This window comes from Mirounga angustirostris, unplaced genomic scaffold (genome assembly GCF_029215605.1).
Source record: "Mirounga angustirostris isolate CCGP_5_RB_7025 unplaced genomic scaffold, mMirAng1.0.hap1 SCAF_10, whole genome shotgun sequence".
NCBI lineage: Eukaryota > Metazoa > Chordata > Mammalia > Carnivora > Phocidae > Mirounga > Mirounga angustirostris.
In genome coordinates, this window is record NW_026991718.1 from 20194567 (window position 1) to 20208627 (window position 14061).

Sequence of the window (14061 nt, forward strand, 5' to 3'; positions counted from 1 at the left end):
ACAACACATTCTCTTGGGCTCTTGTTCAATTCTTTAAGCCCCTTCGAGTGTTGCTTAGAGACTGGCACTTTCTGTAGTGCCCAAATTTAGCCAGGACCCAGGGATAATTGTGTAATCAGGTGCAACAAAAGGAGCAACAAACAGGTAAGTCATTCAACATGGTAGCTGGTTTCTTTGGAAAAGAGAAGGCACAGTCGCTAGAGTAAAACTGTATGCCTTTATTCAACTTAAATGAGTCATTAAAATACAATTTGCCCATGTGCAGAAACATTATACATTCAATTCTGAGGAAGGTAGTTTTATACAACCAGTACAAGGAACAGTCTAAAAGTGAGAGGAATAAAGACGATAGTGAGAGGGAGCTAAAAGGCAGAGTTTTATCTGTCAAAGTGCTAAGGCCTATGTGCACAAAGATTTTAGAGTGAACAAGACCAGCACAAGGTCATTTCTTCCATTCTGATTTCTCTTGGTGCTGGTGCAAGTTTTAAGGTGTGATGCAATGAGTCACAGGATTAAGATGGGCTTTAAAAAAACAGGTCATAGCACTTATGGCTAAGAGAAAGGTTTTTAATTTCTAGAGTTTCACTAGTCATGTACTTGAGATCTTTCATGGATTCTATGAATTTTGTGAATTTAGTAAGAACCTGTCCTTCAACCAGTAGTTTATTATCAAAGAACAAATTTTCAGGTCCTTCCCAGCCCAGATCTATCTCTTTATGCAACAAAGGGGAAACCAAATATGAGACTCTGCAAGAGTTTCATTAATTTAGTTTGTGTTAATTGATTACATATAAGTTCAGTTGGGGTCTCTACCCATGTCTTCAGGTTGCTATTGCCTGAAAACCTAAAATGAGGAATTGCTGACTTAGGGCCAAAGTCCAACTCTATCATTTCTAAGCTCTAGGTATCTGAAAACATCAGACATGGGCTTTTGGAAAGAAAGTAAGAAAGTAAAACTTTTTTTGTACCACACTTTCCATAGAAAGGAAATAGGCTGTGTGTAAAATAATAGTTATAAAATATCTTCAAATATTTTGATAACATTTAATGCATTGCTTTCTTATTGGGTTAATCTAAATTTTAAATATTTAAGAAGAGGATCCATGATTAAAGTTAATAAAATTAAGTGTTGACTCAAGTTGGCTTAATAGTGTTTATGAGCAACATCGACATTATTTAACAGACACAGGTGCACAACCCTAAATTCTGATCAGCAGCAAAAGCTGCCGCTAGGTAATTCCATAGAAAACCATCACTTAGCCCATAAAATATCTCAAATCAAATTCCATGTTCTAATCATGGCAATTTAACATTATATGAACCCAAAACCTTAAAAAATTTTTCGTAAAAAAGTTAAGAATAACTGAAAGTTTACTTAAACCCATTTTTAAATCCAATCTTGGGTTTACCTTTCTTCTCCCCTAAGCATTCTCTGGGTTTTCCAGTCAAGATGGAAATCAGTAGGTTTTTTATTTCCCTTTAGCCTCTTTTGAATTTGAAGAACCAGGAACATTGAGTTGGAAGTTATTCTTCAGGAGAACCGACCATCTGGTCATAGCCCATCTCCACAGCCTGATCATCTCTGGCTCTCCCTTCCAGGCCCAGTCCCTCCTTCCTGTTATAAGGAAGTCTTTCTAGGGATGACCTTTATCGGTTAAGACTGAGAGCTCCATGGAGGTATAGAGATTCCTCAGTTCATACAGTCTCGATAAAAGAAACCCAATCTTCTGTTTAAGGCCACCAAGTATTAGGAAAATAGAGGATACCCACCCTCCTACTTCCTGGACAAAGTTGAGACACTTCACGGTGGAATATACCAAATACCTCTTGGACTGAAAGGTGAATATGGATATTTTGGCATGCAGAATTTGAGTTGCAAATCCATCAATCCAAGTTAATGATAAATGGTAAGGAAAATTCAAGAATAAGCACTAACAAAATACAATGATTTATCCTTTAAAAACTTTTTTTTTTACCAGAAATTCTCAAAGAAAGAACTGGGAATTTAGGCCACTAAAAAAGGCTAGGATCCTCCTAAGTTTCTTGTAATTCAAGTTCTGTGACTAGAGATGGGGTGGGGGAGCCAATTCTACAGTATTAGAATAAAAACTTTAGAACACTAATTTTATCCATTATGGAGAAAAAACAGGGATACAACATCTCTTTAATAATATAAAATAAAGGGATACACTTCATTCTCACCAGACTACAAGATAAAAATCAAGGTTTAGTTTCAATTCCCTTAAGCTTCCTGTGGGTTTAAACATCAGTGACAAGTAGGCTGCATTATCTACCTAACAGTTATTAGAAAGGGTTAGTTAAGATTATAGCATCTTTCCAGACGCACTCACCAGAATTAATTGAAAGGGATTCTTTCTTCAACTGAGACGCTAAGAAATTTCTTTAAGTTTGGGGCGCCTGGGTGGCTCAGTCGTTGAGCGTCTGCCTTTGGCTCAGGTCATGATCCCAGGATCCTGAGATCGAGCCCCGCATCGGGCTCCTGGCTCGGCCGGAAGCCTGCTTCTCCCTTTCCCACTCCCCCTGCTTGTGTTCCCTCTCTCGCTGTCTCTCTGTCAAATAAATAAATAAATCTTAAAAAAAAAAAAGAAAGAAATTTCCTGAAATTTCTATTAAGAATTCTACATCTTCTGGGGGCCCCTGGGTGGCTCAGTCACTTAAGCAGCTGCCTTCGGCTCAGGTCATGATCCCAAGGTCCTGGGATCGAGCCCCACATCGGGCTCCTTACCCAGCAGGGAGCCTGCTTCTCCCCTGCCTGCCACACCCCCAGCTTGTGCTAGCTCTCTCCTTCTGTGTGTCAAATAAATAAAATCTTAAAAAAAAAAAAAAAGAATTCTACATCTTCCAATGATTGTTTTCAGAAAAGGTACATTTCAATAACATGGCTTTTCATTTCCACATTGTTATTTCACCTAGGGGCAATGCCTTTCCTTTCTTGCTTCATGTTTTGCCACTGGGTTTCACCCAGTGCCTCAAATGGTTTCCTTCCGTAACTCATTTACACTTAAATTTCCATCATGTCTTGGGAAGTATGTAGCATACAGTACTCCTGGAGCCCTGAACTAGACACATGCTGTATGGCTACTACATTAGGAAGACCTTTTACAATTTACATGGCTGCTTTTGTTTACCCTTGCAGAACCTGAACCTTAGTACAGTGCTTAGCACATAGTAGGTGCTCCGAGAAAGAGATGAATTAGTGAACAACATGATTTGTACACAAAACCAGCTAGAATCATTACGCAAAATCTTATTTCTTAAGACCACTTGTGGTCAATGGCGTCAAAAGCATCGAACACAGGTTTCTGGACTATGATGTAAATAAAGGACAGTTGGGGATTCAAGTTGAAGTTGTGTTCTAGTATACTGCTCTTTCTCATTCAACTGCCTGTCAACTATACGTTTAGGCCCCTACGTCATTAACCTGAATATGAATTTCACTTCCAGTGAGGTAGGAGGCCCATTTAAATAATTACAAATATGTACTATGAACGGCGGATGGGGGGTGGTTTCTGGAAATTGCCACAATGGGCTGGTTCACACACATTGAAATATTTCACTTTCGCTCCTATTATATATGGGAATTGTAAGGATGCAGATGTTCCCTGAGACATAAGAAATTTCCTTTAGTAAAGCATATTTTCAGCAAAGATTTAGAATGCTGTTCTCTTGGACTGGTAAACGATCTTCAACGTCTTTGGGCAACCCCGATGTTTGAAATTTCCATTTTTGGAAAAATAACAAAGCGATCTTTTAAAAAGCATTCTATGTATCCTTATTAATTTCCAAAATATGCTATTTTTATCAGTGAAAATAATCATGGCTGAGTAATTATGGGGAGAACTAGGGAACTAGAATAAAGAGTGAGTTTCATGGGTCACTAAGATACATTCGTGAAGTTCTGACCTTATTTTTTATTTCATCAATAAATCTGTGTTTAAAGAATGGGCTAGATACCTTTACTTCCAAAGACTACCTAGGTAGTGTTTGGCTCCTTCAATCAGATCCTAAAACCACGTATTTGCAACCACAAAACCTCCTGAACAGCAGGATTCCAGGCTATCGCAGGTATGGGACCACGGACAGTTAAGCTCTCCTACTATCTGGCTCAGTCCTCACTTGCACAAATGCCCTTCCTGACACTTTGGAGATCAAAATCAAAGTTCTCCTAGCTCTTCTAGCTCTCCGGATCAGTCAAGAAGGACCTAAAACTGGTTAGGAAACTCCCTCTCAGACTCATCAGGAAGGATACTGAACTGGTTAGGAAACTCACTTCTCAGAGAAGAACTGGGAAACAGAAAACAAGTTTTCGATTATCTTCATGAAATTATTTCTTCACATACTCCTACTGCCTGCAAGGTGGTGGCAGTGAATGTTTGCTAATGAATTATTAACCACTGTTGATAAAGAAAAACCTATTTTTACCCCTGAGATATTTTACCATTCTTTGTTTTAGAAGCAAACAGTGGGCACATTAAAAAAAAAAAAGAGGGGGCACCTGGGTGGCTCAGTTGTTAAGCGTCTGCCCCTTCGGCTCAGGTCATGATCCCAGGGTCCTGGGATCGAGCCCCGCATCGGGCTCCCCGATCAGCGGGAAGCCTGCTTCTCCCACTCCCCCTCCCCCTGCCTGTGTTCCCTCTCTCGCTGTGTCTCTCTCTGTCAAATAAATAAATAAAATCTTTAAAAAAAAAAAAAAAAAGAACGCACCATGTTTTTGTGTTTGTCTGTTTTTAACATTCCCAGTAACATCCCATGGTTAAGAGACAGAACAGTTCAAGGGTGAAAACAGAGACAGACAGATTAGGCATATTTAATATTTTTACTAGAGTTCTGAAAGAAACATGCTACCCTGATTTGTTTATCACCAAATTCCTCATTTTGACTCTTCTACACAATCTGTGGTAATCTTGCAATGGTGATATAAGGGAACAGCTGAGGGCCCTTACCCGCACCGCTCTCAGACGGATGTCAGACCTCAAGAGTCACCAAAAACTCCAAGGTTTTTATTTTCACTTTAATTATCTTTTACTTAATAATAAAATGAAAAATAAGAATATATGAATACATACAATCTATATACATATATTTATTGCAAATACTTAAAATTCTTATGTAAAATGATTTTTCTATATTTGTGAAAAAATATGACTTTTTAAATGGTGTTGACACCAACTTCTCTGTACATACCCTCAATTCCAATGTTAACAATTCCTTTAAAAAGGCAAAAGACACAAAAGTTTAGCATTTACCAAACCAGTCTGTACAAACCTTATAAGCCAGAAGAAAAAAAATAGCTCGTGGTAAATAAGTCGATTTTCTTTTAAAATAAAAAATAAACTCCAAAACTATTCCCCTTATTGCATTTTTCGGAAATAATCTGAGTGTCTTTAGAGTAACTTCCTTTGTAATAATTTGTGCCTTAACAGTGAGGTCCTACATAAACATACCATATATGAGAAATTCAAAGTCTTCCGCTGTCACTTTTTACATAGATATTAAAATATATATTACTTAAAATATATTACTGGAAAGCTATTTTTTTAAAATTGATCTTTAATAGTTGTATCAAATGTAAAGCATTAAAAAAAATAAAGTAACCAAGAATCTATGAAGCTCTTACTTCAACTTCAGGAAATGTTTTACCTATTGTTCCCTTTCAATAGGTACGTAGGTATTGAAACATGGTAGGAAAAGATCCCTGCCTATCATCATGTTTCTCAGTCTCTTTGGACTATTCTATAAACTGAGCTGAAAACTACCATTGGCCAAGTTTTTTACTTAGCACATTGTTGTAATGCAACGGGGACTCTTCCCTCTTTGCTGTGAAGTGAAACCTCTAGGTCACAGAGAAAACCCTGGCACTGTTCACTGACAGTGAGTTCTAGAAATAAATAGTGGTGTAATGACCAGAGAAGAACCCCTCATAACAAATAATTTTACCCAAGAGTTCTTTAAGGGCTCTAAGGTGGAGAAAGGCAATAATAAGCAATTAGGATGGTTAACTGTCAAGTCATCAATATGTATGAATTTACACCTTCACCGGGAAGGCAAGGAGGTCCTCCTTTGGCTATTTAAATCTGAGATAATTCCTAAAACACCTACATCTGGGTGCCTTCCCAGCCCACGCAAGTATGCTTCCCCTTCTTCAAGAAAAATGTCCCATTTGCCAGATCTTATTCTTAGAAATGTTACATGGGATAACACAGATAGTTTCAGTACCTTGAGCACAGGGGTTAAGGAATAGTAGGGTGAACAACCCCAGGTTGTTTAATAGGATGGAGAATTTTTATCGAATTTTTTAAGATTCAGGGAGCCTTCTCTACTAGACAACTCAGAACAGTCATTAAGACTGAGATGACATATTTATTGTTAATGCTATCTCCCCCATGTGACCTACAATGGAAGGTATCTGAAGGTTCGAGAAGCATACCCTGGAGGCATAAGCATCAGGCATAATGCCTGACTAGTCACTGGAAATAGTGCAACTAAATACCATTAAAAAAAAAAAAAAGCTTAGCATTGATTAGCAACCTTTCAGATTGAACTGAAAGGTAAAGCAACTCCAAAAACCTAAAATAAAAACTGCTTTAAAGGTATTTGGAGTACCATGCTCTCAGTAATATAAAGATTTTTCTTGTTCCTACTGCTTCATTTTCAAAAGGGCCAAATTGTATTGTTAATGTGTTTGGATTGTTGCTGATTGTTTTTCTGTTCAGCTCTTAAAATGAATGACTTTCTACCTGAAACCACTGTGTTGAAACAAACTGACAAACGGACTGTGTTCAATTTACTACCAAGCCGAGAGAACCTATCCTCTCATTTTGTCAAGACTGAAGCAGTGTACCTAGTTGACATATCCTATTTCAGGGACATCCATAAATGCAAATATTTTATTAGCTGAGTATCATTTGTTAAGAGAATCTGGGGAATAATAATGCTTAGGACCTATCTGCAAGAGCCTTGGTCAAGAAGAAGAGGCACGATACGGTTTGCTCTCCAAATGGACTTGAAAATCCCTGATCCCTTTCCTCCTCTCCTGGTTAGTCTGTCCAAACTCAGATTACGGGAACCGTGGAGGAGAGACTTCCTACGACAGGAAAGGTGCAAAGAAGAAAGTTCACTTTGATCAATCCAAATTGGTAATTCATGTTTAGCATGGGGTTAGTTCTGAAATACTCAGGCACTTCCAGCACACAGACCAGCCCTCAGTCCTGGCACTGAACATGGGGAGTGAGGAAGCTGAGCACAGAGTTTTAACCAGCAATAGGTCCTTTTAGCCCCTGCCCTTGGATTACCGAGTACTGAAAGTTTGGAGAACTGAACCATTTTTGTTTCTTCCTGGATCTTGGCTAGAGAACTTACTCCTTATCCCTGGATCCTTGTGTGTGTGCCGGAAGAAAAGGGGAAATTAGGCGGACATCCTATTGTCTCGGCTGAAACTAGAACAGAGATATTAATCCTGTATTCGCCTTGAGCCACAAGAAATCACAGAAGCAAAAACCAAAAAACAGTGAAGTATTAAGTTTCTTATGGGGTTCAAAAGTATTAAAAGCATGTATAATGTGGGGTGAAGAATGGGTAACAGAATGGGGAAGAGCAAAGAGTATTACTGTCTACTTTCTCCTAATCTGGAATGTGACTTAACAAGTGACACTGTTCTGCATATGGTCAATATCACATCCTGAATATGAAGTGTACTAGGTTGCAGTAGTATTTTTACTTTACACACTTGAAATTAGGAAAACTTAAAATCAATATGCATGATGCATATTGACAATACCCGGTTCCTTAATACCAAATTCTGATAAATTGTAGATTTATTTTAATGTTCTTTAACCATGACCTAAATATATGTACTCAAAAACTCTTCAGTCACTAGTGACAAGATTTAAAAAACAACAACAAAGGAAACAAAAAAGAATCAACAAAACTTTGGAGCTAATTTCTCTTCCTTTCTAGATGTTCCCTTAGCCATTTACTGAAGCCCCTTTACACTAGAAATTTCTAGTGCATAGAAAGCAGTAATCCAAAACAGAGGACGTATCTTCCAGAACAGCAGAAGTGTCTAACTTTTACTGTGTATGTCTGTGTGCACACGTTGTGTTCAAAGTAGTATCTAGAGGAGGTAAGATTATTCCACACTCCTCAGATGCCTGGGAGGTCAAAACAGGCGAAACAGAACGGGCCAAAGTGGCAACAAGGAGCTTTCCCTCCTGCACAACAGCGGACTACAGAACATTAGGGAACAGGGTTGGGCAAGAAGAGGAAAAGAGAGGCTACCTTGTTTCTAGGGTTAAAAATCGTTTCCCAAAGTCCTTTACGTCCAGTTTAAGAGTTTCTGCACTTTTTTTTTACTCCCTTGCCCAACAAAACACAGAGTTCAAATCACCCCATGGCTAGCATTTTTTGTTACTCCTCTACTGGCATCTCACACCTTTTTGTAAGCCCCCCCGACTGACCAAGTACCCGGATGTTCCTGCTGGAACTGCTGCCCAGCACAGGCTCAGCGAACAGCAGGGGCCTGGGGTGGCACACCCTTCGTGGGCCACGTTCACGGTCTCAGGGCAGGGCAGGGGGCCACAAAGCGCAAGCAGAGAGCTTGGCAACAGTACTGGTTTGTGGAAGCCAAGAATCAGGTCAAGAGCTTTCAGAGTCTGAATTACTACCTATGAAATTAATACAGTATCAAAAATGTGAACTTAAGAAGGTTCTGTCTAAGGTAAAAGGACTGAGTAAACCCTGAATCCAAATCCCGCCAAGGCTGAATAATCTAAGGAAAGCCTGCAGTCAGACCATCATGACATAATCAGCTTGAATGGTCATTTCTCCAGACCATTCCTTCATTCCTTCCTTTTCCTGGCCTCTTAGGAAAGGAGAGAAGAAAGACAGCTTCCTTTAACCATGCATGGCATTGAACTTTTCTCAGAGTCACGTGAAGTGGAACATAAATCTGAATTCAAATACATCATTACCTAAACACTTGGGAAAACAATGTTAAAACAAAATGTGACATATTTACATGATTTTGTAAGTGCAAACTTGTCACAAATTCACAAAGTCTTGCTTGACCTAGACTTACTATACAAGGTGCTCTTCCTCTAAAATATAAGATCTGTACTCTGTATTCCTGATTAAGTAACGTCTGTCTCTTAAGACAACTGAAACCTACTTATTTATTTCTGTGATTCCGAAAGGACGCAAAAAACACATCTCATCAACCCTTCCCTCCCTGCCTCCTTTACAGCGTGTTCTCTTTCTAGTCTCGTTACCGAACGACAAGGCAGGAGACACACAGTTTCGAGGGCCCAATGCAATCATCGTGGCAGAATGCTCCACACCCCTTGCACATGATCATGGCTTTCAATCGGCAGTAACATTTCGAAGGTGCGTCCTCGATGCTGTTCTCTTCAGGAAAGGCCTGAACAGGAATGGTCTGGCCATGGCTGCTGGGATTCATCGCTTGGCTAGCAGGGATGGTAGTGACAGTCACCGAAAAGGACATGACATCACCTACATTGCTAGCCACCTGGCTACAGTCAGGCATCCCCGGGACAGCAGAGTTACGGTCCATGTCGGACGAGGTGGAGACATTGATCATGCCTCTATAGCTTGGCCCGATCTGCGTGGGGCTTCCATACAGCTTCGGGGTCTGCAGTGGTGGAAGGAGGAGAGGCTGATGGGTGGGACTGTCTGCGGTCAGAGGAAGAGCAGTAGAATTGAAAAGCTCAGGGCTGCTACGCATCGTCTTGCCTCTCACTGCATGAGCCATTTGTTTCTGTGCTGCCTGAATGAAATCTCTGGCTAGGGTCTTTTCATCAAATGTTTGGCCTCTCGTGAACAGGTAATTCTCCTTGCTTAAAGTGGTTTGCTCATGCACTGGTGTCTCCACCTTCACATTCTTTCTTGCGAAACAATCATTGGTGGATAGGGCTTCTCTACTGTGGGGCCCCGAACTTGCTTCACACCTGCCAGGACCCTGGGCAGCCTGGGGCTCCTCCTTCACCACGATGGGTTCTTGCTCATCACTGGTACTTTCCTCATCCGTATCTTCTTCTCTGCCACTGCTACTATCTCCTGTTGCATTTTTACAGTCTGTGTACCCCATGTTCAAGGCCTCCGTGGGGCTACTTAGACACGAACGGTCTTCAGGGTTTATAGAATGGGTCCTCCTAAAGCTCTCTGAACCCCGGCCGTAGGTGGAAATGTTAAGTAAGTAGTGACCTGCCATGGCAGGCTTCGATGTCCTTCTGCCAGCAAAACCCAGCATGAACCTCTGGCTTGTGGAGATGTCGTCCAACTGGAAACCTGAGTGAGCGAAGTTGAACTGGGAGGGCTGCACAAATGGGAGAACGTTCTGCCTCCGAACCCTTTGGATGAGAGTCTGAAGGATCTGCTCTTGGGTGGCTTTGCTTAGTCCTTCCTGGTACTGGTGTGTGTCAATGCCAGAGTCCCTCAGTTCCTTACCTGGAAAGAGCTGAAGGGGTCTTGGAACCTGGGAGAGCTGCTTACTCTGCAAGGCTTTCCCCAGCTGCTGCAGAGCCGGGTGGGACTGCCTCTCACCCCCTTCCTCTCTGACGCTGTCTTCTGTGGCGCCAGGGCCCGTGAGCACTCCCGTCCCCAGCTCCTCTTTCGTGGGCAGTGGGACAGTTTTCATTTCAACTTTGGTGAGAGGTTTAGGCAGAATTTGCTCCATGGGAACATCTTTGCCCTGAAGCAGCTGAGTGACCAAAGGGTTATTCGCAGGGATACTAGAGCTCGGCCTTGGCATGGGTCCATTCAAATTTGAAGAAGTTCCTGGAGTTTTAAGGCTAGAAGCTACTGGCAAAGTGCTCGAGGACGGAGCTGATCCCGGAGGCGCTACAGTCACGCTGACCTGGGGTACAGGAAGCTTCTCTAAAGCGGCTGCGGTCAACAACGATGTTAAAGGAGAGGGAGTCACAGCCGCTGAAGTACTAGCAGTTGTCTCTGCTGAGGCCGAAGGGTCTGGCATATTCCTACCAGAACCTGCTCTGGGCTCGACTGTGCCATCGGCTGCGAAACGAACAGGTGGGGAGGCACCTGAGATGAGTGCGGAACCCGCCGGAGCAGAAGGCGCCTTCTCCAGTCTGCAGGTCCCGGGGCCTTGTGGGTGGGGGAGAGAGGCCACTGCGGCTGCTGCCCTGGGGGGGTGCGGGGGTTCGTTAGCCGGCTTCCCTACAGCGGGTGGGGGCGCATTAGTGCGGGCTGGGGAGGGGGCCCTTGCGCCGGCTCCACCGCCGGCAGAGCTTGGAGGCACCGAGGGGGTTTGCTGTAGTTGTGCTCCAGAGACACCATGAGGCTGAGCCTGCTCTGGGCCCTTGGTCTCAGACTGGGGCTGAGTCTCTGGCCCACAGGGTAAAAGCTCTCTCGTACCTCCCCCGCTTCTAGTTCCTGCCAACTCCAGAGTGGGGCCCTCTCCAGGTTCGCGGCCTCTGTCTGAGTCTGGCCTCCCTCCTCCAGCGGTCTTGCTGTCACCGCCCTCTCCGGGGCCTTGTCCGCCCCCGGGGCCAGGTCCTGGAACGGTCCCTCCAACGGAGGCCGCGGCGGCGGCGGCAGCGGCGGCGGCGGCGGCGGCCGCCCTCTGTGCTTTGACCAGCTGGGCTTTTGCTTTGATGTCTGCAAGAGTTCTGGCTCCTGTTCTGTTAGGACTAGTGATGGAGACTGGAAAACGAGCCCTGGGAGAGACCTGCGATGTAGGAAAAGGCATGGGGGAGATTCTGGAGACCGGGATCTGAAAGAAGGAGGGAGGAAAAAAACCCAGAGCTTAGTTTTCATTGACAAGAAAAACAGAACTTCCCGAACACTTGAACTGTTGCGGTAACTGCTGCACCCCAGTCACAGAGATGGGGGGTCACGGCCGAGAGACCAAAGCGTGGAGAGACAGCAACGCGACTGTGTCTCTAGGGTCCTTCCAGCTCTGCTACTGGTGCCAAAGCCCCTCCTCCCCCAACACCCTCTCTGCCCCAAATCCCCATGCCTCTCTTCTCAACGCGACTCCCTCCTAATGGCAGTACTACTCACGACTGCTTATTACTTAAGATACAGACCTTGCAGGGTGTTTGCACTTTCGAATGTGTGTGTGAGAGAAGAGGCATACCACTGTCTTTTTCTTCTTAGCTCTCCTTCCAAGCTCCGAGGAGAATTCTTGCTCTCTTCTGCTCTACGCACACACGCACACGTAAGCACTCAGGCTGAATTATCTCAATGACAGAGGCGTCTAGATAGCACTGGAAGGTAGACCGTGTGTGATCCACAGATGCACCCCACGCCGTCCATCCAGACAAGGGAGAATGTACATAATGTATACAGTGTTCACCACACTCATTTTCATCCCTGGCTGGCTTTATCCTTACTTGGGGAGCTGGTTAAAAATATATGTGCCCTGGGGGCACCTGGGTGGCTCAGCTGGTTAAGCGACTGCCTTAAGCTCAGGTCATGTCCTGGAGTCTCAGGATCGAGTCCCGCATCAGGCTCCCGGCTCGGTGGGAAGCCTGCTTCTCCCTCTGACCCTCTCCCCTCTCATGCTGTTTCTCTCTCTCTCTCTCAAATAAATAAAATCTTAAAAAAAAAAATTTAAAAAAATATATGTGCTCCGGGTCCTATCCCCAAATTGACAAATTAGAACTCTGGAGAAAATACGCTTTTCTGAAACACTTCCTGGGAAACTCTGATACATCACCAAGTTTGAAACCAGTGATTTTCATAGCATAAAATACTGTATCTGAAAGGAATCAGGCTCCTATTTGAAACAATACTTTGGAAGCTATCAGAGTTCAATTAGAATGCATCAAAGTCTGGACCCTTCTAGTAGTGGCCAGAACTTAAAGGAGCAAATAACTGTTACAGATTTTCTAGGGCATTTAATTAAAAAAAAGAAAAATTGGGGCGCCTGGGTGGCTCAGTTGGTTAAGCGACTGCCTTCGGCTCAGGTCATGATCCCGGAGTCCCTGGATCGAGTCCCTGGATCGAGTCCCGCATCGGGCTCCCTGCTCAGCAGGGAGTCTGCTTCTCCCTCTGACCCTCCCCCCTCTCATGTGCTCTGTCTCTCTCATTCTCTCTGTCTCAAATAAATAAATAAAATCTTTAAAAAAAAAAAAAAAAGAAAAGAAAAATTAAGCCACAGGGCTCTAAGGAAATGCATGTTATCTTTTCGGAACTCCTTAAAATTAAGAATAGTAAAGGGCGCCTGGGTGGCTCAGTTGGTTAAGCGACTGCCTTCGGCTCAGGTCATGATCCTGAAATCCCTGGATCGAGTCCCGCATCGGGCTCCCTGCTCGGCAGGGAGTCTGCTTCGTCCTCTGACCCTATCCCCTCTCATGTGTTCTCTCTCTCTCATTCTCTCTCTCTCAAATAAATAAATAAAATCTTTAAAAAAAAAAAATTAAGAATAGTAAAGTCACTAAAAATTTTTCATTATTTGCAATATCCATTTCTCAAAAGCTCAGCAGTCCTGAGAAACAGATTCTCCGTCATTGAGAAGTCAGAGCAGTGGGATCGTCACAGGCGTCACAGGCCACACGTCTCACGTCAGGAGATGTACCTAATCTCTCTCTTAAACACTGAGTCTCTTTTACATCTAACTGCACAGTATTTTAGAAGCTACCAATAGAGGGAAAGAAGCAATTGTTGCCCCTTGGTAATATCACCTAGAAGAGACCACTAGGACAGGTAGAAAGTAGGTAAAACCAGAAAATTAAATCCAAGAAAGTAAAAGCACAGTTGTTTAGGGGAATTGTATATAGGGACAAACAACCTTACATCAGAATAATCTTGAGAATAACAACATACCTAGCAGAATAAATAATATCTATTGTAATGACTGAAAATCATTACTAACATGTTGATAAATTCATTAAAAGTGGTTCTAATAAAAAGTCTTAATATGTAAAAATAATGAGTTTCAGTTATTTATGTAAATAGCTCTATTACCTGTTTATGTGGAATAAATGAGATGTTACACTCTGTAAGCACTAAGGGCTCAATGGTGTCTGGGCACTGGTAACAATTTAATACCAAGAAGCGCTA

At 42.8% G+C, this 14061-nt stretch overlaps 1 protein-coding gene across 5 annotated transcripts in view; it reads right to left on the reverse strand.

Moving 5' to 3' along the window:
- Positions 1-203: 203 nt before the first annotated feature.
- The window catches only part of ASXL2 (ASXL transcriptional regulator 2), a 148956-nt gene continuing 135098 nt past the window's right edge, over positions 204-14061 (reverse strand). For all 5 annotated transcript variants that reach the window (XM_064571951.1, XM_045884223.3, XM_064571953.1 and 2 more), the window contains one exon: positions 204-11767. In XM_064571951.1, the coding sequence (XP_064428021.1) occupies positions 9284-11767 (2484 nt within the window). In that variant the 3' untranslated portion in view covers positions 204-9283. The remainder of the gene's footprint in view (positions 11768-14061) is intronic.